This window comes from Tupaia chinensis, unplaced genomic scaffold, assembly GCF_000334495.1.
Source record: "Tupaia chinensis unplaced genomic scaffold, TupChi_1.0 Scaffold148607_1, whole genome shotgun sequence".
In the NCBI taxonomy this organism is placed as follows: Eukaryota; Metazoa; Chordata; class Mammalia; order Scandentia; family Tupaiidae; genus Tupaia; species Tupaia belangeri.
Window position 1 is genome coordinate 2,134,233 of NW_006208456.1, and position 23,850 is coordinate 2,158,082.

Sequence of the window (23,850 nt, forward strand, 5' to 3'; positions counted from 1 at the left end):
GGCCCTTTCTCCTTGCGAATATTGTTTCCGGTTCCGAGGACAGGGTGCGGGACTGATGGGCTCTGCTCCGGAAGCACTACCCGAGCGGGCCTGGCGCGGCTCGTACTACAGTGGCAGGCCGGCAGCATGGTGGCGGGGTTGGTTGGCAGCCGGTGTAGGGCTGCGTGTGCAGCTGTGCACAGAGGCCCGCTCGTCTCCTGCCGGAGGTGGTCTGGCGCCTTGGCGGACACCGTGTACGATGTGGTGGTCTCAGGCGGAGGCCTGGTGGGCGCTGCCATGGCCTGTGCCTTGGGTAAGCCCGTCTCTAGGTCGACAGTGGCGCGGACATAGGCTGCGGAGGGAGTGGTGGGACCGTATCTGTGCCTCACAGTCATAACGAAGTCTCCGAGTCTCATTTTTACCTCAGACTGCTGACTTTTTTAAAATTAAAGATTGAGTCTCGCCCTACAATGCTCCAGTCCTCTGTCTCAGCCTCCAGGAGTTGTTGGGGTAATATACCCATGCCACCGTTTCTGACTTCTAGACAACAAGGAATCGAACTCGGGACTTCATGTCGTCCCAGCCTATGAAGTACAGCATCTTAGCAGTGGCCATGTGCTCTGGGGTCAGATTTATAGGCACAACTGATGCATTTCTTGGCCTTCTTTTATAAACTCTTCATTGTTTATTCTTGGTTTAATTTTAACACTGCGATGAAATTGCATATGTATTCTACTTTTCTATTGAATATGAGAATAACTTTTAGTGACTTAATATTCTGAAGATTAGAAAGACTTAGTATCTGGGATCAGCAGATGGCATAGCAGTTCCTTTGCTGGACTCCCATATAGTCCACTGCTGTTGGGAGTCCCAGACCTGGCAGCTCAACTCATGGCCGGGGACCAGCAGACCGTTAGGTGGCTGAACTCCCACATAGTTGACTGCCTTTCCAGTCCCGGGGCTTAAAACTCAGGCCGGGCCCCTGTGCATGTATGCGCAGTATCCTGAAAGGAGAATGGAGGAAATGGGATTCAGGCCATCCCACCTGGAGGATGATTCCTCACTTTCTGTATCTCTCCTGGGAGTGCATGTGCCCTATAGCAAAAAATCTATTAAAAAAAGAAAGGAGGCTGGACTCGCACATGGATGACTACTGTTTAGGTCCCATACCTGGCAGCTTGCTTTCCGACTTTCGTTCTCTCTCATTGCTCATTGTTTCTCTCTGGTCAACTTCAAATAAATAAATAATAATGACAGTGAATAAAATTAAGTAAAATAATTCTTTAAAAAAAAAAAAAAAAACTCATGCTGGCACCTGTGTTTGCATGTCCAAAATCCCAAGGGGAGAGTGAAGAAAGGATTGCAGCGTGACCATCCCAATTGGGGGATGATTTGTCACTTTCTGTCTCTCCAGTGAACAGACACCCTACAGCAGAAATCTCTCACAAAAAGAAAAAAAAAAAAGACTTGGTATCTGAATACTGTAGCTTTTTTTTTTTTAAGAGTTATTTAACTTTATTTATTTTAATTTACACAGAGAGGGACAGAGTGGGGAAGGGAGTGAAAATGCAAGCCACCAGGTTCGGGACTCAACCATGGTTGGCCATGTGGGAGTCCAGCACCCTTAACCACCACTCCACCTACTGACCCATATGATTTTCTATTTTTACTTTGTTCTTTCCAGGGCATTCTATTTGGTAGTCTGGGTTTTGTCATTATTTGTTGCTTTGCTCAGGGCATGTAGTGAACTTACAGTTATGGGTAGGATGGTTCCCAGGGCTAAAATGGTGGTATGTGTTATTGCTATAGGGCTCTGTATAGGCAGTGTTGCTTTATGTGTTCTGCAAAAAATCTGCATTCTAATGGCTAAGGAAACAATGTTTCTTTGTAAATGGAAAGGCGAAATTTTTTGATTTTTCTAAAATGATATATTGCTTTTGTCTTTTTCTAGGATATGACATTCACTTTCGGGACAAAAAAATCCTGTTGCTAGAAGCAGGTCCGAAAAAAGTACTGGAGAAATTGTCAGAAACTTACAGCAATAGGGTCAGCTCCATTTCCCCTGGCTCTGCAACCCTGCTCAGCAGTGAGTAAAAGATCCTTTCTCGTAGAACCAGTCTTCTTTCCTTGTTGGCTTCCAGTACATCCCATAAGGCAGAGTCACAGCCTGAGAAGGAGGGAACTCACCAAGGTGGGTGGGGCAAGGAGGTGGGCCTGGCAGTCTAGTGCCTAGCCAAAGATGAGGACTCCTGAAATTGTTAATGTACCAACTCCCAATCCATGGAAGACATCCTTGAGACATGTATATCTTGATGTAGACTTCACTTGTGATGTTGAGACATTACAAATTAATAGAACTCAAACTGTAAGAACTGTAAACATTGGAGACCAGCAGGTGGCATGGTGGTTAAGGTGCTGGACACTCCCACATGGCCTACCAGAGTTCGAGTCCTGTATCTGGTGGGTTGCTTTCTCACTTCCTTTCTCTCTCACTCTCACCCTCTGTCTCTCTCTGATCAAACTAAAAAAATAAATGAATGAATAAATAAAATAAATAATTATTAAAAAAAAAAAAAAGAACTGTGAACATTGATTTCCAGTAGCAATACCCTCTGCATTCCCAGAGTCAGTCCTCTAACAAGCTAGGGAGCCTGAATGCCAAATGTTTCTGGGGCATAGATGAAAGTGTGCACACGGAACCAGTTAGCAAATTATCTTTATGACTATGCCAGTTGTTAATTGTTTAGACCATCTGGTCAAAAACTACCTTATGTAAAATAAAACTTTTCCATTTCTATCTAGCCCTTGTACTGCTTTGCTTTTCTTCCATAACACTTCCTGCCACCTGACATAGTATGTGTTAGTTTTTTATTGTTCATTTCTCCAACTACAATGTCAACTGCAGAAGGGCAGGTCCTTTGTTTGGTTTCCCACTTTATGCTCAGCACCTAGAATTATATCTGTATATAGTAGGTGCTTAATAGGTATTTCATCAATTAATGAACCTCTTTGTCTCTCTCTCTCTCTCTTTTTTTTTAATTTGCCCTAGGGCATTTGCCATGGGCCCTCTCTCCCTGGAGAGAGCGGTTGGGAGGGGTGGGAGTGAGAAAGCATCCTTTTTGGGGACAGTCATGCCACAATTTCTTCTCTTCCATTCTCCTCTTAGGATTTTAGGCATGCACGCACACACACCTGGTGTGTCCTTCAAGCTTCCAGGTCTAGATCCAGGTCCAAGACTTGAACCATGTCATCAGCTATGTAGTAGCCTTAACCACCACACTAACAGTTGGACCTAAATGAATGTCTTTTAACATGGACGAGTTAAAGAAATAAAAAACATGGGCAGGCTATGTGACCTCGTGGTTAAGGCGGCCAGATCTCTTAACCTCATGGTTAAGGCAGTCAGAGCGCAGTTTAATCTTGGCTCTGACAGCTTAAAAGAGTCCGGGTGTGTGTGCCCCAAATCCCAATAGGATGAATAAAGAGAGGAGAAGAGACTGTGATGTGACTATGCCCCACTGGGGAGTGCTTTTTCCTCCTCCTTTTCTCTCTCAATGTCTGGCAAGCACATGGGCTCTGTAGCAAATAAAAAAATGTCTTTATTGGGAGCTGGCAGGTGGTGTAGAGGTTAAAGGTACTGGATTCTCACGTGGCCAACTATGGTTTGGGTACTGGACCTGGTGGCTTGCTTTCTCACTTTTCCTTTCTCTCTCTGTCTCTGTCTGGTCAAATTAAAATAATAATAATAACAAAGGGAATTAAAATAATTTTTTTAAAAAGATAGTCTTTATCTAGAAGGTTTATAACTTCAGTAAGATGGTGGAAAAAAGACTGGGTTGGGTTTTCTTTTTTCCTCTACTTTGTGATTTGAGGTTTTCTTTTTCTTTTTTAAGATTTTTTTTAAAGCTTTTTTTTTTTTGCCATAGGGTGTGTGTGTGCTCACCAGGGAGAAAGACAGAGAGAGAGGGAAAATGAGAAATCACCCTCCAGGGGGTATGGCCATGTTGCAGTCTCTTCTCCTCTATTTTCCTTTTAGAATTTTGGGCATGCACACATATGTGCCCAGCATGATTTTCAAGCTGCTGGGTCCAGGACTTAAACTGCAGTCACCCATGTGGGAGTCCAGCTCTTTAGTCACATGCCACCTGCTGGCTCATGATTTGACCTTTTGATCATGGAAGCTGAGTCTTTTTTCATGTACTACAATCTAGAGCTGGGGAAAAGAGAAGCTTAGAATAGAAGCAGGGAATATTTTTCTTATTGTTAGGGAATACTGAAAACAACCTCTTATTTAACAGAATGGAAGGACAAAGGGGATCTTAGGGGCCCAGACCCCTGCGAGGTTGTTCTGGCTTATAGGTCTTTTCTTTTTATAGGTTTTGGTGCCTGGGACCACATCTGCAAAATGAGATACAGAGCCTTCCGGCGGATGCAGGTACCTCCTTTTTCTTTTCCACTTTTGGCGAGATATCTTGGTCTGTCTTGTGTTTTAGATATTGGAGTCCACAATCTCCAGGTTTTCTATGAATGTGGAAGGAATCAGACAAAGTTCATAGTCAATCTGTGGATGTGGGGGAAGCATTCCCAGGAGAATTTTCTTCTCGTTTCATATCTCCTGCTGGAGAGGCTGATAAATTGTCATTGTTCTGTTTCTGTCACTGAGGAAAGCACAGCTCAGCATCTGGTTGGAGTACTATTTCCTTTCCCTTGGCTTTAATACACACTCCCTTCTTGTGTTTCCAGGTGTGGGATGCCTGCTCAGAGGCCTTGATAATGTTTGATAAGGACCATTTAGATGACATGGGCTATATAGTGGAGAATGATGTCATCATGCACGCGCTCACCAAGCAGCTGGAAGCTGTGGCTGGTGAGAAATCCATTTTCTCCTTCTTCCCCTGACTCCTTACAAAGTGAACTGCTGTACGACTTGTCAGAAGAAATGTTCCCTTTTATCTATACTAAATATTCACCATAAAAAAGCAGTTCTCGGGACTAGCAGTTAGCGTAATGGCTATGTCACTGGACTCCCATGTAGCCGACTGCAGTTCATGTCCCGGACCCAGTGGCTTAAACTCGTGCCAGGTGCATGTGCGTGCGTGCCGAAGATCCCAAGAGGAGAATGGAGGAGTAGGGATTGCAGCATGGCCATTCCCCCTGGGGGGTGATCTCTCACTTTCTATCTTTCTGTCTCTCTCTCTTTCTGGTGAGTGAATGCGCCCTACAGCAAAAACCCCTCCAAAAAAAGGCAGTTCTCTGATGGTTACCTCAGGATGTATTTTTTTTTTTTTTTTTGGTTTTGGTTTTGGTTTTTAATGACAGAACAGAGGAAGGAGGTAGGAGGAGAGATAGGTATTTTGATATATCCTAACCCTCCAGCCCCAGCCTCCCAGTTAGCTAGGACCGTAGGCATGCCCCACTGTACCCAGCCTGTTCAGCATGGGCCCCCCATACATCCCCAGCTGGCAGTGCCACAGCATGGCAGTGCCTCCCACTTGCACCATCATGGCTGGATTTGTGCTTTTTACATTTTTAACAGCATTATTCAGATACAATTTATATATCATGAAACTCATCCATGTAATTTCATTTTTAGTGCATTTCTAGCTGTACCTTCATCACATCATTTTAGAACATTTCCGTCAGCTAATAGTTACCTTGTGCCCTTTTACACTCACTCTTCTTTCCTATTCCTAATCCCTGGCAATCACTAATCTCTTTCTGTCTTTCTGGATTGTCTATTTTGGACAATTGATATAAATGGAATCCTATAATATGTGTCTGACTTCTCTTATAGAGAATAATATAAAAATATTTATCAGGATTTTTCATTCCTTTTTACTACCAAATAGTGTTCCACTCTGTGGATTTTCTGACTCTCAATTGTCCGTTTACCCATTGATAGACATTTGGGTAATACTTTTTGGCAATTGCGAATAATTCTTTGAACATTTCCATGTACAAGTTTTTCTGTGGGTAAATGTTTTCTTTTCTCCTGGATAAATACTTAAGAGTGGAACTGCTGGATCAGAGAGTAATTCTGTGTTTAGTATCTTCAGAGCTGCCCAACATTTTTCTACAGAAGTGGCACCATTTCACTTTCCTACCAACATAGAAGAATCCCACGTTCTCCACATCCACACCAACACTTATTTTTTTTTTTTCCTTTTTTAAAAAATTGTAGCCATCAGGGCCGGCAGGTGGTATGGTAGTTAAGGGTGCTGGACTCCCACATGGCTAATTGTGGTTCAAGTCCTGGACCTGGTAGCTTGCTTTTTCATGTTCCCTCTTTCTTTCTCTCTCTCTCTCTGGTCAAATTAAATAGAAAGAAAGGAAGGAAGGAAGGAAGGAAGGAAGGAAGGAAGGAAGGAAGGAAGGATAATTCTTAAAAAAAAAAATTATAGCCGGGACTAGCAGGTGGCATAGTGGTTAAGGTGCTGGACACTCTCACATGGCCAACCATGGTTCAAGTCCTGGACCTGGTAGCTTGCTTTCTCTCTTTCCCCCTCTCTCTCTGGTCAAATTAAAATAAATCAATGAATAAATAAAATAAATAATTCTTTTTAAAAAATTATAGCCAACTATAACCATCTTAGCCATCTTAACCACTGGGCGTAGTGGTTAAGGTGCTGGACTCCCATGTGGCAGGCTGCAGTTTAAGTCCCAGGCCCAGCAGCTTGAAACACACTGGGCACATGTGCATGTGTGCTAGATATCCTGAGAATAGAATAGAGGAGAAGGATTTGTGGTATAACCATCCTCTCTGGGAAGTGATTTCTCACTTTCTGTCTCTTGCTCTCTGGTGAGTACACACACCCTATAGCAAAAATCTCTAAAAAAAAGAAAAAAAATTATAGCCATCCCAGTAAGTGTGAAGTGGTGGTTATGGTTACATTTCTCTAATGACTGATAACATTGAGCATCTTATGTGCTTATTGGCCATTTGTATATCTTTAGAAATTGTCTGTTCACAGTCTTTCCCATTTTTTTTTTTGAGAATTATTTTTAATTTAACTTTTTATTTATTTGTTTATTTTAATTTGACCAGAGAGTGACAGAGAGAAAGAGAGAGAGAGAGAGAGAGAGAAGTGAAAAAGCCAGTCACCAGGTCCAGGACTCAAACTGCATTTAGCCATGTGGGAGTTCAGCACCCTTAACCACCACACCACCGGCTGGTCCCAACAGTCTTGCCCATTTTAAAATTTATTTATTATTATTTATCTTTTTGCTAGAGGGTACACTAGAAAGTGCATGTGCTCACCAGAGAGAGGAGAAAGCACCCCTCATGTAGAATGGTCATGCTGAAATCTCTTCTGCTCCATCTCCCTCTCCTTTCAGGATTTTGGAAACACACACATGTGTGTGTGCCTGGTGTATTTCTCAGGCTGCGGGGTCCAGGACTCAAACTGTACTGTCAGCATGTGAGACCTGGGCACCTTAACCACCATACTATAAAACCAGCCTGGATTATATTTATCTTTTTATCTTTGCATTTATAGGAGTTGTTTATAGGGACCAGCAGGTGGCGTGGTGGTAAAAGTGCTGGACTCCCACATGGCTGACCGCAGTTCAGGTCCTGAACCTGGTGGCTTGCTTTCTCACTTTCCCCCTCTCTCTGATCAAACCAGAAAATAATAATGATGATAATAATCATAACAATAAGTAAAGTTAAATAATTCTTTTTTTTTTTTTTGAGAGTTTTTTTGGTTTGTTTTGCTATAGGGTGAGTGCACTCGCCAGAAAGACAGAGAGAGATGGAGAGACAGAAAGCGAGAAATCACCCCCCAGGGGGGATGGCTATGCCACAGTCCCTTCTCCTTCATTTTCCTTTTGGGATCTTGGGCACACACGCACACGTGCCTAGCGTGAGTTAAGCCCCCGGTCCAGCACTCAGACTGCGGTTGACTACGTGGGAGTCCAGCAACAGCCATTACACCAACTGCTGGCCCCAAGTTAAATAATTCTTATAGGAGTTGCTTATATATTCTGGATATAAAATTTCTTTGATCGCATATGTGATTACAGATATGTACCTCAGGATTCTAGAGAAAACTTGGATTTTTTTTAATGAGGGAGAACATATACATGCAAGATAGAAGCACCCTTGACAGGGTCTCTTTGGGCTGCAGTCCCCTTTACCTGCAGCCATCAGGCTCCTCAATATTGTAGGTGTCTGTTCCTGTGCCCAGAATGTTTCAGGCCAACCCAGGGATTCAAACCCATTTTTGGCCATGTGGCACTTGCAGGGCACTCGAACTGCGATCGACAACAGGAGTTCAACAACGAAACCATTACTCCATCTGATAGTCCCACATTGTACAGCTTTTAAAGATAATTTAGATCTGGCCCACTGGTGGCATGGTGGTAAAGGCAGCTGGATCCCGCATGGCTGGCTGACTCTGTGGTTCAAGTCCTGAACCCCTGGCTTGAGAAACATGCTGGATACGTGTGTGTATTCCCAAAATATCAAGAAGATAATGGAGAAGAAGGGATTGCACCATGGTCGTCCCCTGTGGGGGTCGATTTTTCACTTTCCTTCTTTCTCTGGTGAGCACACGCACTCTATAAGAAGCAGAAAACAAACAAAAAGTTAATTTAGAGCTCTAAAGGAGATGTCTCATTGTATATTGGTGAACAAAAATATGTCTCATGATCCCTCTGTAAGAGAGTGTGTGTGTGCATGTGCGTGCGTAGGAAATCACCTGGAAAGCTGTATACAAGAGTGCTAACTGTAGTTGTCTCTAAGTGCGATGATCTGGGATGACTTTTTTTCTCCTCTGACCTTTCTTTGTCTCTCAGACTTTTATAGTGAGCTTTGTTTGTTTGTGGGTGGTTTTTGTTTGTTTGTTTGTTTTTTTGCCATAGAGTACGTGTGCTCACCAGAGAAAAAGACAGTTGGGGTCAGGGAGAGTTGAGAAATCACCCCACAGGGAGGATGGCCATACCGCAATTTCTTCTCCATTCTCCTCTCTGGATTTTGGACATGCATATACATGTGCCCAGCATGATTTTCAAGCTGCCAGGTCTGGGACTTGAACTATGGTCAGCCATGTGGGAGTCCAGCACCTTAACCACCATCCCACCCACTGGCCCCCAAAGATGTAGGTATTTAATATATACAGTTTGATATGTTTGGGGAGAGTATGTTATTTTTATGGTCAGAAAAATTGGATTTTCAATGGAACGGGAAAACCTTATGTAACATGGAACTTGTTTGAGCCTGTGGTGTCCCTGGCTACTCTGGAAACTCAGGTGTGGTCACTTTGGCATGGAGTGAAACTAGAGGAGCTAGAGCTTGAGGACAGGAAGAAAGAAGTGCGTGAGACTGAGAGTCCACTGGAGCTTAAATGCCTTTTCCCTTGTTTTGACACTGAGTCCTCCCTGCAGCTTCTGTCACTTATCAGCTCTCGGACCATGCACTGATTCCCTGGGTTGTCTTTGTTTGGCAGAGATGACAGGGCACTACCGCTCTAGGACCTTGCTTTAAGTTTTGTTATAGCCGCTTCCTCAGCCTATGAGGCTCTCCTTTCTAATGTTCTGTGTGTTGTTGTTTTTTTTTCTTTTTTGACCTCCCCAGACCGAGTGACAGTCCTCTACAGGAGCAGAGCTGTTGGCTACACCTGGCCTTGTCCATTTCGCATGGGCGACACCAGCCCTTGGGTTCATATTACCCTAGGTGATGGCAGCACCCTCCAGACCAAATTGTTGGTAGTTGAAAATTCTTATTTTTTGTCAGGGGTCTTGCATGACTATGTTTTATTCTAGATCCTAGGGCCTCTAGTTTTAGATCTAAGCTGTAGTTTAAAGTAATTTTCAATAAGGCTTTGGGTTTAAGGACCCTTATTGTTCAAGCCAGTCCAAGTTAAATTGATCTTGCAAATCCTGTACAAAAAACAATCTCATGACCATCTTAGATCACAAAATAAAGGACAGCCAAGCTTCACAGGAACAGGGACCAGTGTTGTCAGGAACTGAGGCTATTCTTTCCATCTTAGGAGTCCTATGGTCCTTCATCCACTATATTTCTTTCTTTCTTTCTGCTCATTAGCTTCCCCTTTTCCATGGCATTCATTCGTAATTTCACCTCAGGACCATTTGTAAAGTTCTAGGGCCTGCCCCATACACAACTTACTGTGATCTAGTTCATATAGTAAGACAGTTGTTGGCTCTGTGGTCAGATGTCCAGCTTTGGCTCCGCTGGCTGAGGCTGAGGTCACATTCTGTTAGGCTACTTCCCTAGGGACGTGAATGAGGCAGACCTGATAGAAAACTTGCTGCCAGAGATGGGCTTGTCAGCAGTCGAACCAGAGAAATCTTTAAGAGGCAGAGACAGCCTTCTGTATTTATGAAACAGCTGTAAGACTGCAGCTCTGGTCTCCACGCAGATTGGTGCAGATGGTCACAACTCGGGGGTGCGGCAGGCTGCAGGAATCCAGAACGTCAGCTGGAACTACGACCAGTCTGCTGTTGTGGCTACTCTGCATTTATCTGAGGTAAGGTCCCGAGGGAGCTGTCATCTGGGCTCTCCACTCACAGGGAGTGGGTACTTCTCACAAGAATCCTCTCCTCTGTTGCAGGCCACAGAAAACAATGTAGCTTGGCAGAGATTTCTTCCCTCTGGGCCAATTGCTTTGCTTCCGGTAAGAGGTCCTTCTGGCTAGTCTGCTTAAATGTATCTAGCCTTCATCTTGTAGGACTTCACTTTCTCAGCCTTTTTCTGTTTTTTGTTTGTTTGTTTATTTGTTTTATGAATCATTTATTTATTTATTATTATTTAATTTGACCACAGAGAGAGAGAGAGAAAAGGAAAGTGAGAAAGCAAACTGCCAGGTCTGGGACTTGATATGTGGTCCACCATGTGGGAATCCAGAGCCCCAACCCTCATGTATCTGTTGGCCCCAGCCTTTATCTGTTATTATTTTTGGTTGTTTTAATCGTTTTTCTTCTTTTATGATAGCATGTGTGCTGTCTTGTGTTCCCCCAAAGGCTTGCCATTGCACAGTGTGGAACCTTCCCTCCTGCACCACCACCACCATGGCTAGGCTAGCCTTTCTCTGATTCCAGTGGACTAATGCCCAGGGTAGCTTTGATCTCTTGTCTTCCTTTATTCTTGAGAGCTCCCAGATGCAGCTAACTTTTAGCCCTTGGCATGGTATCCGTATTCTTTTGACACAGCTCTCAGACACCCTGAGTTCCTTGGTTTGGTCCACATCCCATGAACACACAGCAGAGCTGGTCAGCATGGGTGAGGAAGAGTTCGTGGATGCCATTAACTCTGCCTTTGTGAGTATCAGCTTGTCCAGTCGATGAGATATTACTGGATATAGAAAGTGGGGAGAGTAATGAAAAAGGGCTAACCCTTTTAACTGTAACACTTGTCCTGACTCTGTAGAGGAGGGCATGTGGGAAAACAGAAAGCAACGGGAATGTTTGGAGGGCTGTGTGCTGCCGTTATGCTGACTTAAATAGGAGCCAGGATCTCTGGGAAACCTGATTTGTGGGAAGTGTTGTCAAGGAGAGGCTGAGCACATTTCAGGGGGGAGCTGGAATAAGCCTGGTAGGCAGACATGGATTCAGTATTGCTTTCACCTGTTTATCTCGTGAAAAATGAAAATAGAATGACCAAGTAGTCGAGGTTGATTAAGACTTTAAAATGAGAGACATTATGTGAAATGGCTGAAACGTATTTAGTACACTGTAGGTGCTCAACAAATGGTAATAAATATTCTGGAGCAGGCACAGCCTTTAGATACAGGCAGCAGTATTTTTGCAGTTTAAATGCCACATTTGTCTAAATTCACTAATATTAAAAATTGGTAATATTTCTTGAGTGCTTGCTATGTGCAAGAGGTACAGGTTAGAGTCTTACATGTAGGTATATATGTGTGTGTGGTTTTTTTAGGGGTTTGCCATAGGGAATATGCACTTGCTGAAAAGAGAGAGATTGAGAGAAGGAAAGTGGAACTCGCCTTCCAGGGGGATGGCTACACCACAGTTCCTAATCCTTTTTCTTTCTGGGATTTTGGGGATATACACACATATTTGCCCAGTGTGATTTGTCTTTTTCTTTTTGTTAAGAATTATTTTATTTAACTTTATTTATTTATTCTTATTTGACAAGAGAGGGACTAAGGGGAGGCGGTGAGAAGGAGGAAGGGGAGTGAGGAAACAAGCCGTCAGGTCCAGAACTTGAACCATAGTCAACCATGTGGGAGTTCAGTGCCCTTAACCACCACACCACTTGCCAGCACCCCCGTGTGATTTTTCAAGCCACCAGGTTTGGGTGAGACATGTGGGAGTCAGCACCTTAACTACCATGTCACCTGCTGGCTCCTATGTATGTGTGTTTTCCCTTTTTTTTATTTAATAATTATTTTATTTTAACTATTTTCATTTGACCAGAGAGGGACAGAGAAAGAGAGAAAGAGAAAGTGAGAAAACAAGTTACCAGGTCTAGGACTTGAACCGTGGTCAGCCATGTGGAAGTCCAGCACCTTCAACCACCATGCCACCTGCTGGCCCCTGTATTTATGTTTTCGAATTTATTTCTTTCTTCCATGAGAGAGGCACCCCATCAGAGTCTTAGGTCACAATCCATTTGCAGCCTCAGCTAGCCTGGATGATGGGCATGCATATATGTGTCAGATGTATAGGGAGATCCCAGGACTTGAACTGGGATTCCCTCCTATATGGGCCTAGTTGTTATGCAACTATCTGGCCCTTACATGTATCTATTTAATTCAGTAAACCCTTGGGATAGTACTATTATTAACCTCATTTAGATAGATAGGGAATCGGGTCATAGAGCTAGTGGCAAAGCTGGGTTCTGAAATCGAGCTGCCTCAGCCCTGCTTCTAGCCATCAAGCTTACTACCTCAGTAATGACGTCACACCAGAGAACTTAAACTCCACCACTCTGTAGTAGTGAAAACAAGAAAAGGCACTCAGTGTACTGAAGTGGATTCCCAAATAAATGGTGGACGTGGCCCAGCTGCATTGCTGTGCACTCGTAAGACACCATGCTCTACAGACTGGGACCACATGGGAAACCTGAGTTCAATTCCCAGTCCATCCTAAGGTCTGGGCAGTGGTATGTATCTGTAATTCCAGCAACTTGGAAGGCTGAGGGAGAACTGAGAACTTGAGACTGGCACGAGCAGTGTAGTGAGACCCTGAGAAAACACCTGGGCCTGGTGTAGATGCCTATGGTTGCAGCTGGGAGGCTGTGGCAAGAAGATCCAACAGCAAGACCCCATCTAAAAAGAGAGGACTGCTACCCGTCCTTGGATCATTTAGGATGTATTCCCAGCACAGGCCTAGTACCGTTTAAATATATTCTTTCAAATTATGAATGTCATCTGTGTAGTAGGCTGTGGAGGTCCAGAGACAAATTAGGCAGTCCTTGCTTTCAGGGAGCTTGTACCCACGTCCAGTGGGTAGAAATACTGATGGTCTCTGGCATACAGTGGTTTGTCTAAAGTTCTTTAGAAAAGAATTTTTGACAAATCACTTTATGCCAGTGCGTGTGTGTGGGGGGTTACAAAAAGAGGTGACATCCAGATGCTCTGAGGAGTCCTGGAGGCAAGAGGGTATTGTACGGTGAGCTACGCTGTGGCTAAACTATGGCGTAGTTCATGTAACTACACTGTGGTTATTTGAAGCTCAGAGATATGCAGGGGCAACTCAGGAGCAGTCTGGTTGATCCTCAAACCTGCAAGGAGTGATGGGAAGTTGAGTTTAGTGTTTAAGAGGCTTGTCACTTGTGATCAGGATCAGTTTAGAGGAGTTAAGTAGCATTGCCCTGGGCTTTGATTCCAAAAAGAGCTTCTTTGTTGCATTTTTAATTCCCTGCTAGTCACTGATCAAATTTCGCCTGTTTGTCTTGTGGCTGATGCTGCTCAGTGGAGTGACGTTAACCACACAGACTTCATTGACTCAGCTGGCACCATGTTGCGATATGCTGTTGCCCTTCTGAAGCCCACCAAGATCTCAGCTCGCCAGCTGCCTCCAAGTGTAGCCAGCGTGGATGCCAAAAGCCGAATGCTGTTTCCTCTGGGGTTAGGACATGCTGCCGAGTACGTCCGGCCTCGGGTGGCACTCATTGGGTAAGAAAATAACTGAGAGGTTGGGGTCGCTGTGCGGGTGTCCAGGAAGGTTGGATAGGTGAGTGGTTTGCACTCGCAGAGGCTATATATCAGGGACCCTGGCAGAGGGAGATAATCGCAGCACCAGCCTACTGGCAGCAGAGACTACCAGTCTGGAAGAGCAGCTGCAAGGATGGTGAGCATTGATGTGGATGGCTGATAAAATCCTCCAGTAGGGAAGAGCCTGGTTTCCACCTGCCATCATCGGTGTGGTTTCTGATTATTCACTATGGAGATCCATCTGTTCTGTCTGGTGTTTCCTGTTTCGTTATGTTTTTGTGCTTGGCTGACTACCTGGTTCCCATTCTAGTGCCTAGAATTTTTGGCTCCAATAAAGGGACCAAACAGCTAAGATTCCATGAAATTTGCAGCAATCTAGTAAAAATTCAACATAGAGCCATGGGCTAGTGGAAACGCCTCTTTACACTAAAGGAAGAAAACCTACGATGTACTTCCTGGCCATGATGGTTTCTCCAACTGTGGTTGCTTGGGTGGGACAGCAAGTCCACAACCTACTTCTCACCTGCCTGATAGTGACTTTCGTTCTAAACCAACAATGAAGTACATTGGAATGGTCAAAAGGGAGATAAACAAGCTTCTCAAAACAAAAAGTAACAAAAAACATACCAGCTCTGTTCAGTGATTAATAGAGTCTACATCGTCCCTGGGAACAGTTTCTCCTGTCCTCTCAGGATACTAAAATGTTACAGAAGTAGTTCTTTGCTCTCCCTCACTCTGAAAATTCCAAGGGCTATTGGTGAGAGATCTTTAGGAATGATAGTTGGCCTCTGATCCATGTAGATTTGGAAACCTTGGAAAGCTTCCTTGGAAAGCTTCTCGTTATCCTCTTTTCCCTCTCACTAGCTAGAAATTTAGAATAGTTGAAATCTGTAGGAATGAACCTCTAAGGACCAAAAGTGTAACATATTTGGGAACAATTCTTAAACTTATGAACTAATATAGTTTTGTGAATTTATTGCACTGATACTGTAAAATCTGTTGGTATACTTGTTCCTAAATAAGTGTTTTCTTCCCTTCAATATTGTTGTAAATAGCGGCACGTTGTAAATAGTGGCACCCATTGTAGTGTGTGATTTTTTTTTTTTTTTTTTTTAATGTTTCATAACAAAGCTACCTTGGGGCTGGCAGATGGCGTGGTGAGGCACTTGACTTCCACATGGCCAACCGCAGTTCAAGTCCTGGGCCTGGCTGCTTGCTTTCTTACTTTCTCTTTCTGTTGCTCTTTGGCCAAATTAAAAAATAACAACAAATAAAATAAGTAATTCTTTTTTAAAAAAACAAAGAAAACTACCTTAATTTTATGTTTATTATAAATAAGCCTGTGTTCCGAACCAGATTATTTAGTGTGAATACATGTTCTACTGATTAACTACTTTTGCAATTTTAATTCTTTATTATTTCTTCTACTTTGTATAAAAGAGGAAAATTTTTTAAAAAGCTGGAATTTCGAGAGAAGAAAAAAAAAAAGGCAGGGGCCTCTCCCTTCTAAGTGTGCTGTTGAAAGTCACATCTGAACTCTGCTTTATTCTTAGGGATGCAGCCCACAGAGTACATCCACTTGCTGGACAAGGTGTCAACATGGGCTTTGGGGATGTCTCCAGCTTGGCCCATCACCTCAGTACTGCAGCCTTCAATGGGAAAGACTTAGGTAAGGATTCGGGTACCTTAGAAAAGATCAAGGTAATATAATTAGGGAAGATCAAAGCCCTAAAATCCTGGCCCTCAGTAGCAAGGTGGGGTAGATGTAAAATGTATCTGGTTTGCTAAGAGAGAGAAGAAAACTTGATTGTTGAATTAGGAATTTAACCTTTTCTCTTTCCTTCAGGCTCCATGAGCCACCTCACAGGTTATGAAACAGATAGACAACGTCACAACACTGTTCTCCTGGCTGCCACGGACTTCCTGAAAAGGCTCTATTCCACCAGTGCTACTCCACTCGTTCTGCTTAGGACTTGGGGCTTGCAGGCCACAAATGCAGTCTCTCCACTCAAAGTAAGAGGTTGCTCTTAGTGCACTGAAGAATGACTTTGCAAATATGTTTTTTCTTCTTTAATTTTTTTTTTTTTTATCATAGTGATATTAGAAAGAGAAAGGGAAAGTGAGAAAGCAACCCATGAGGTACCAGACTTGAACTGTGGCCAGCCATGTGGCAGTCCAGCATGTTAGCCACCATGCTACTGCCTGACCCCCAATAACTCTTTTAATTTCTTTGCATTACTTTTCTTGGCTGTGAAATTATTACTATCTTTATCTGTCTACCTTTCCAGCAGTTATAAACAAAAAAGTAGTTCCCGGGCCATGTCAGGGCCCATGTCTAAGCAATAACTTACCGGAGTGACTTAAAACTAGTGAACAGGGACTTGTAAAGATAAAGATGTTTAAAGTCCTTTTGCTGCTTGGCTAGCTTCCTTCCTGTATTAGTCCACTGTTGTTGTAAACAGAAATCCCTGAGATTGGGTGATTTACAAAGATTAGAGGTTTATGTGGTTTATGATTCTTGTGGCTAGAAGGTCCAAAGGTTTAGTAGGACTAGCAGCAGGCTGGCAATGTCACAACATGATCAATAGAAACATAGAGAATGATGGGCACATGCAAAGAGAGAGTTGGTGTCAGCCATCTTCTTTTTAATTGTCAAAGGATGTGTGTACCCACTAGAGAAAGAAGGGGAGGGAGAAAGCACCCCCCAGCAGGGCATGGTAATGCTGCTATCCCTGCTCCATCCTTTCCAGATTTAAGGCGCATACACACGTGCCTGGTATGTTTCTCAAGCCACCAGAGCCAGGATTAGAACTGTGGTTGGCCATGTGGGATCTGGCTCCTTTACTAGGCTATGGGGCTGGCCTAGCCATCTTTGTGTAACTGGCTCTCAAACGAACTAACCTCTCTCATGAGCACTAGAACTGACTCAGTCTCAGTAGACAGCATGAATCCATTCATGAGAGTAATGCCTCCATGATCCACTCACTGCCCACTAGGTCTCACCTCCTCCCAGTGCCTTATATATACTGGAGACCAAATTTCAAAGCATGAACCTTTAGGAAGAGACAAACCACAATCCAAACCAGAGCATGTAGAAACTTTGTTACTTTTATATATATATATATGTTGAAATAAAATAGGGACTCTTCTTCTCCTACCCAAAGTCTATTTATTTCTTCCATGAGAGAGAGAGACATACAGACAGCACCCCCTTTGGGCTCTCATGCCATGATCCCCTCCAGATCATCGGCAAGTAAGTGCCTAGAGAACCCAGGAAGGTCTCTGAACTTCAAGCAGGAACCTTTCCATGTGGAATTGCTTTGCAGAGTATTGTGTTTTACTGCTGCACCTCCATCAGTCCCCCAAAACAGGGAGTCTTGGGAGGAGTTATCTAAATGAACTTGGGTTAACTTTTTGCCTTTGTGTTTTTTTTTTTTTTGCTATAGGGCATGTGGGCTCACCAAAAAGACAGAGAGATAGATAGAAAGTGAGAAATCACCCCCCAGGGGGGATGACTACGCCGCAATCTCTTCTCCATTATCCTCTTGGGATCTTGGGCACGCATGCACACGCACCTGGCATGAGTTTAAGCCCCCGGGTCCAGGAATCTAACCACGGTCGACCACATGGCAGTCCAGAGACAATAGCCATGCCAACTACTGGTCCCAACTTTTTGCTTTAATCACTTTGGATATTTTATTTTCTTTACCTGCCCTTATTCTGTTAATAGTATCAGAGTATCACTCACTCTGTTTTATTTTTCTCCAGGAACAGATTATGGCCTTTGCAAGCAAATGAGTGCTCTTCTTTGGAGAATATGTTGATGAAAAAAGAACATCCTACCCCAGGACCATCACCAATCATTTTCGAGATTTAATTTAATAAATTTATATTAGACTTGGTTTTTTTTTTTATCCTCTACTCAATGGGCCTGATAATATGCTCTGAGGAGGGTATATTAGCCATGCTAAGGGGCAAAAAAAAAACAAAAAAAACAAAACAGAAGACAACTAATACAATTTGGTTGAAAGGAGCTTTTTATTATTAAAACAACAATCACTGAGGTACCATCTCACTCATTTTTCACTTGTTAACAATCCTTTCTAAAGACAACATATAGTTATTATTTTCTTAATGCATGTCATAAATTGTAGAATTTTTTGGTAGAGGTTACAATTAAAAATACGTTGATACAGCTTTGTTAGAATTGTTGTTTTAAAATTTATAACATTAAAGTGCAAATTAAATTAACCTTTGTAATAGGTGCACTGGACTTCCTGAAAAGAAAATAAGATCTTTTTAATGCTAGTTATTACTTCCTCATTACAGCACCAGATTTTAATATTATTTATGGTTCTTCTCTAGGATACCACTGTCCAGTAATGAAACAATAAATAATTTCATTGCACAGGTTTGAAGACCTCAGGAACCAGCTAAAAGACTAAGTAGCAGCAGAACTTGTTCCTGGTTGGTGGCAGGCTGCTGGCGTTGTCTGGAGCAGAAGGCAGCAATGTTTTGCTGTGGGTTTTTGACTTACTTCACAGTACCAGAGATGCCTCTTGAAGAGATGTTTAAGTCTTTTAGATTTGCATACTGTTAAAGAACATCTCACCTAGAAGTCTCATTTGAAGATGAAACAGTACTTTTGAACCAAACGAAGCTATTCTTGAGAATAATTTTAAAGGCATGATAAATCTGTTATTACAGGGGAGTTTTTCAGGTAAATGTGGGAAATTTATAAGATATTAGAATAAAAAAGTGACAATATCACAAACCTTCCTGGAATCTCAGGAAAAATGCCCAGAATCAAAGATGGCAGCTACTGTGAAAGACTACTGGCAGAGACTACAGGGACTAAGTCATCTTTCATAAAAAATGAGAAGGCAGCCCAGGTAAGGAGATCATGGGCTCTCAAAGTATGCAAACAAAATCAGGCAAGACTGGATGAATTTTAAGGCACACCTTGCAAGGCCCTCCATGACCCACAGATGTTCTTCATATGATAATGATCACACACACAACATCCACATGTACCAGGGCATGTCCTATGTATTTGAATATATTAACACATGTGCAGAGAAGAAACTAACCAGCAACACTAGAATCTAGGACTCCTTAATAAGAGGGAGACAGAAAAGACATTATTAAAATTGATTTTTCTAAGAAATAATTCTCATTGCAAATCACGAAGATGAACATTGGTTTATTCTCCAAATGTTCTAATCATGATCAACAGAATAGATGTAGATAGATTACAGGAGTTAGAATGCGTCGGCTCAAGAGTTCTGAAGGTATTTGGGATGACAACGGAGACTGCTAAATAATATGTGTACTTTACAAATGTGTCCTGTTTACAAGAAGCTTCTGAGATACTCTGAAATGATAAAGACCAGGAATCTAACTTCCGTGGACCTGTCAAACTGGAGGATTCTTTACTGAACAGTTGTACTTTGGAGAAACAATTTGATTTCTCTTGGGGAGAAGTTTCTTCCTACTCTTAACGGGACAACATTTAGTGTACTATTACTGGTCTAGCACCCTACTAGTCTTGAAAAGATGAAAGGGGTCTAGAAGTCATGTCATATTAAACAAACTTGGGATGGCTTTCTTCAAAAGATGAAAAGCTTTGGAAGGAGAGAAGAACAGAACTGAGATCACTGAGAAGATGGGTAGATTTCGGCTTACTATAAGCAGAAATTTTTTTAACATCAGTGCAGTCCCAAATGAAATGAGTTATTTGAAAACACGGCTAAAAAGTATCAAAAATGTTCAGGGTAGGGGTGGCCCCATGGCCACTGGTTAAGGGAGCTGGTTTCCACATGACTAACCACACAGAACCGTGGCACCGACAGTGCTTAAATAACATGCCAGGTAAGTGCATGTACATGCCCCAAATCCCAACGGGGTAGAGAAATGGAGAATGGATTTTGGTGTGACCACTCCCTCACCCACTGGGGGCTTCTCTCTCTGACAAGTGCATATGCCCTTGGCAAATTAAAAAATGTTCAGGGTAGAGGGCCAGCAGGTTGCATGGTGGTTAGGGCACTGGACTCCCACATGGCCAACTGCAGTTTAAGTTCTGGACCTGATGGCTTCCTTTCTCACTTCTGTCTCTGGTTCAATTAAAAAATATAATTTGTTTTACAAAAAAGTTCAGGGTAAAAGGTTGGGTATAATCTTGAGTATGTTGGATAGAAGATGGATACGTCTTCAAATATTTCCAGTTCTGAAGATTCTATTATTTCATTATTTCCTTATATACTTTTTGAATAAAGTAATAAGTATAAAGGTGTTATTAATAAAAGTCACTGAAAAATATGAAGAAATTCCACAAATGAATCAAACAACTAAAATTTTGGGGATTAGGATCTGGAAACTTGTCTAGTTCCTTGCACATAGCAGATATTAAATATTTACTAACTTAGTGGAGTAACTTAAAAGTTTATATGGAATGGTGTGGAATGGGTACATCTAACAACCTTTTTGCAAGAGTAGAAGGAAAGGGAGTTAGTCTTCCATGACAGCAACAGGTGTGGGGAGATAACAGACTCCTGGGAAGAAGCCGGAGGTGAAGAGCCAAGGCCAAGGAGCCGAAGTGCAGGAAGATCACTTACATGCAAGATCACTAGAGTGGGCTGACAAGAAGCAGGTGATGGTGGTGTGGAAAAGCACTAGATAATGGATTTGGGGACATAATTCACAAAATCAAGCTCTGAACAGTCAGAGATCCAAAACGTCATTAAATAGGGTCTCTGGAAATGCTGGTCCACTGCACTGATTGGGCCAAAAGAGCCAACCACATCATATACTGGACACTGGTGGGAAGGTTATTGGAAACCCAGGAAGTAGACAGTAACTCAGTGCTGGCTACAATGATCAGGGGCCAAAGCAGGAAGGTACTGCTCTAAACAGTAAAGGGCAAACTGAAAAAGGCTATGACCAAAATCTGTAGACCCTTGAAGAGTGCAGCCACAGCTTACCACAGACCAAAAGTTAAGGTATTTGGTATTTCCTAGAAATGACAGAAAACAAGCTTAGGAACACAGAAAACACTACAAGTACATTAGCCCCGACAGCTGGTAGCAGCAGTGAATACAACATACCGATACGGTTGGCTATGTTCATTAATCCCAGAGTTGACTGATAAGTTGATTAAAAGGCTATACAAGGCAGCCGTGCTCTGGCCCTGGAGTCTGGATGGCCTTTCTTAAGGCGGCGTTCCATGCAGTTAGAGGAGCCACTCTCCACCCTGTGAACATTCAGGACGGCTCTCGGCCGGCTGACTGGAACTAGCACAGAACAGGATCACACGAATTCAGAGAAGGTACCTTTTGATTTTGTCTTTTTAATTATACATGAAAAGAAAAAAACAGGTGTTTTTTTTTTTTTCTTGGAGGTGAATGCAGATAAGGGTGGGGCAGTGCAGTGTATAGGGAGGAAAAAAAATACTGGCACGATAGGTCCTGGGACTGTAATAATCAGCTCAATTTAGCATGTAAAAGGAAATATTAAAGGTACAAAGGAAGGAGGCACTCAGAAGGCTGAAATGAACATTTTCTTTGGTTCCCACAGTCCTCTCTCTGGGCTCTCACTCCAAGGTTGAGTTCCAAAGCTATTGTTTTTGGCTCATGGGGTTCTTTGTGACACACTTAGAATCTCAAAAGATTTAGACTCTGGCGCCAGTTGTGCACTCCAAGTAGTTAGTGATTTTTCACGTTAGATGCATAAAATTAATCCAAATTTCTAGGCTCAGGAGCAAGACCCGTCTATAAAATACCCATCCTCCTGATAACACCACCTGCTAGGCTCAAGTCCAGGCCATCCTCGGACTAGCTCAGGAAATGGCTGAGTCTTTTCTCCCTCTTAATTTAAAAAGGTTGCTGGCAAATGCAGGCCTCAGAGAAGTGCTTGAATTCAGTGGGGGATGCCCAGAGACTGCAGCAGGTGAAAGGTGGCTCCCAATGCCCAGCCCGTTTCTATGTTGTTCACCTTCTTTGTGAGCTGTTGAGGAGGAGAAAACAAGTCCACATTCTCATCCAGTTTTCCACTCTAGCAAACAACGTGGCATTCGGGCAGATTCACATCTGCAAAGAGCATCCACAAGGCTACACCAAGGCCAGGCAAAGTAGCCAGTCTTTGGAGACTCCCAACCACTCTGTAATAGTTTCCCTCCAGCCATCACCTGTCGCCCTTGCACCTGCCGTTCTGACCCCTGAATGCTTTTGGCCCACAAGATGGCCCCAACCAGGCCTTCTAGAGAGATCCTTAGAAGATAGGCTTCTGAACTCCTAATCCTGAAACTAAACAGCAATCCATGTTTTATTTTCTGAATCATCAACTTACAATGAAATGTTAATGAATGTGCTTGGAAAGGCATGGACAGGAACTGGGAGTAGATTTAGGTGTAGGAAAGAACAAACCAAGCTGCCGAAGCCCGCCTATGTAAGCAGCTCCTTCCACTTAAGCGAGTAATAGCCAATCAAGGCATTGAAGGCATTTTGGGCAGGCTGTGCTTCATTAGCTCGGTGACCTGATGCAAAACTTCAGACCTGATATCCTCAACTAAGTAACGGGGATTAGATTGGGGTTCATCAAATTGTCTACTTCAGAATCCTAAGAGTCCTCGCAAATGCTTCAAAGGAGAAAGGGAAGCCAGATGGTAAAGGAGTTCCATGGTCAGGCCCTCTGCTTCAAGCGGAATGGCCCTAGCTTTATCTGCTTTGCCTTATTGACGCCTGCTTAAGCTTTTGTCAAATAAAGATGGCACCTCCCAAAAAAAAAGATTTGAAAACCAGTGGGTTGTTCTGTGTTGACCTATTGGAAACAAGTCTAATTACTATGCAGATCTGGGAAGAGTGACATTTAAATCACCCCGAGGTTTATTCTGGGACACCTGAGTGCAACTGGCTGTACCCCACATCACAGTGCTCTTCCTGTCCTTGGGACTGGGCTAGCAGCCTAGAGATATAGAGGCCAAAATGAAGTGATCTCTGGAACAGAGGACTGTCCACTCCCAAATTAAATTCTGCCCTCACTGAAATCTAGAGATTAAAAGGATGCTAGCAGTGAAAATAGCAGAGAAATGGCCTTTAAATGACCTGGTTATTATTACCACTGTACTGGCTCATACCTTGTCTTTTTTATTCACCTCTCCCATCTTCCTTTTGCTTCTTACTCTAAGTTCCAAATTGTGAAAAGGAGTCACAGGCATCTTAATCTGGGCTGCAAGTCTTTGTGTTCTGTGACCTTTGAGATAGCTACCAGTGGGAGGTTACCAATTGCATCAAGGTCATTTTCTACATTCACAATGCCTAGCACAGTGCACTGTCCACAGCCTGAAGAAAAGTACCTTGTAATTCCTCCCATAGCTGCTCTGATTACTGAACAAGTTTTAAACTTCTCCCCAGAACCCACAAAAGACTGTGGGACACTGGTGTCCTATCTCTTACCTTTAAGACGGTGCTATCTGCAAAGCCAAAGCCGTCCTTTAACAGGGCTGTGATGTAGCTGAGATCCATGCACAGGAAAGGACTGCCCGAGGTGAAGTTTTCCAAGTTGTCACACACTGAGAGTGAGAGAGAATGGACAGTGGAGCTTAAGTTTACAACAAACTGAGAGCTGTGAGACTTTCTCCAATTACAAAGTTAGCAAAGCACACGTCTCCACTTGGCTGATGCCTTGGCCTCGTGGAGACTAGACTATATAGTGCTTGCCTCTGCAAGGCAGAAGC

General features: G+C 43.0%; 2 protein-coding genes and 1 pseudogene across 9 annotated transcripts in view; 2 read left to right on the forward strand and 1 right to left on the reverse strand.

The window, feature by feature from the left end:
* Window positions 1–101: 101 nt before the first annotated feature.
* Window positions 102–19,072, forward strand: COQ6 (coenzyme Q6, monooxygenase). The gene is made up of 12 exons (XM_006170535.3): window positions 102–292; window positions 1,931–2,065; window positions 4,356–4,414; window positions 4,723–4,846; window positions 9,554–9,684; window positions 10,362–10,469; window positions 10,554–10,616; window positions 11,152–11,259; window positions 13,879–14,081; window positions 15,674–15,789; window positions 15,967–16,133; window positions 17,889–19,072. The coding sequence occupies exons 1-12, from the start codon at window positions 127–129 to the stop codon at window positions 17,916–17,918; spliced, it is 1,410 nt and encodes a 469-aa protein (XP_006170597.1). The 5' UTR covers window positions 102–126; the 3' UTR covers window positions 17,919–19,072.
* LOC102485346 (ADP-ribosylation factor-like protein 6-interacting protein 1 pseudogene) lies at window positions 14,089–15,173 on the forward strand (annotated as a pseudogene).
* Window positions 19,073–21,598: 2,526 nt separating the features above from the next.
* Window positions 21,599–23,850, reverse strand: part of ENTPD5 (ectonucleoside triphosphate diphosphohydrolase 5 (inactive)) — a 42,022-nt gene continuing 39,770 nt past the window's right edge. For 6 of the 8 annotated variants that reach the window (XM_027769102.1, XM_027769105.1, XM_014585012.2 and 3 more), the window contains 2 exons: window positions 23,570–23,685; window positions 21,599–22,121 (listed from right to left, as the gene is read on the reverse strand). In XM_027769102.1, coding sequence (XP_027624903.1) covers window positions 22,035–22,121; window positions 23,570–23,685 — 203 coding nt within the window. In that variant the 3' untranslated portion in view covers window positions 21,599–22,034. The remainder of the gene's footprint in view (window positions 22,122–23,569; window positions 23,686–23,850) is intronic. The other 2 variants (XM_014585010.2, XM_027769103.1) reach the window with 1 other exon arrangement.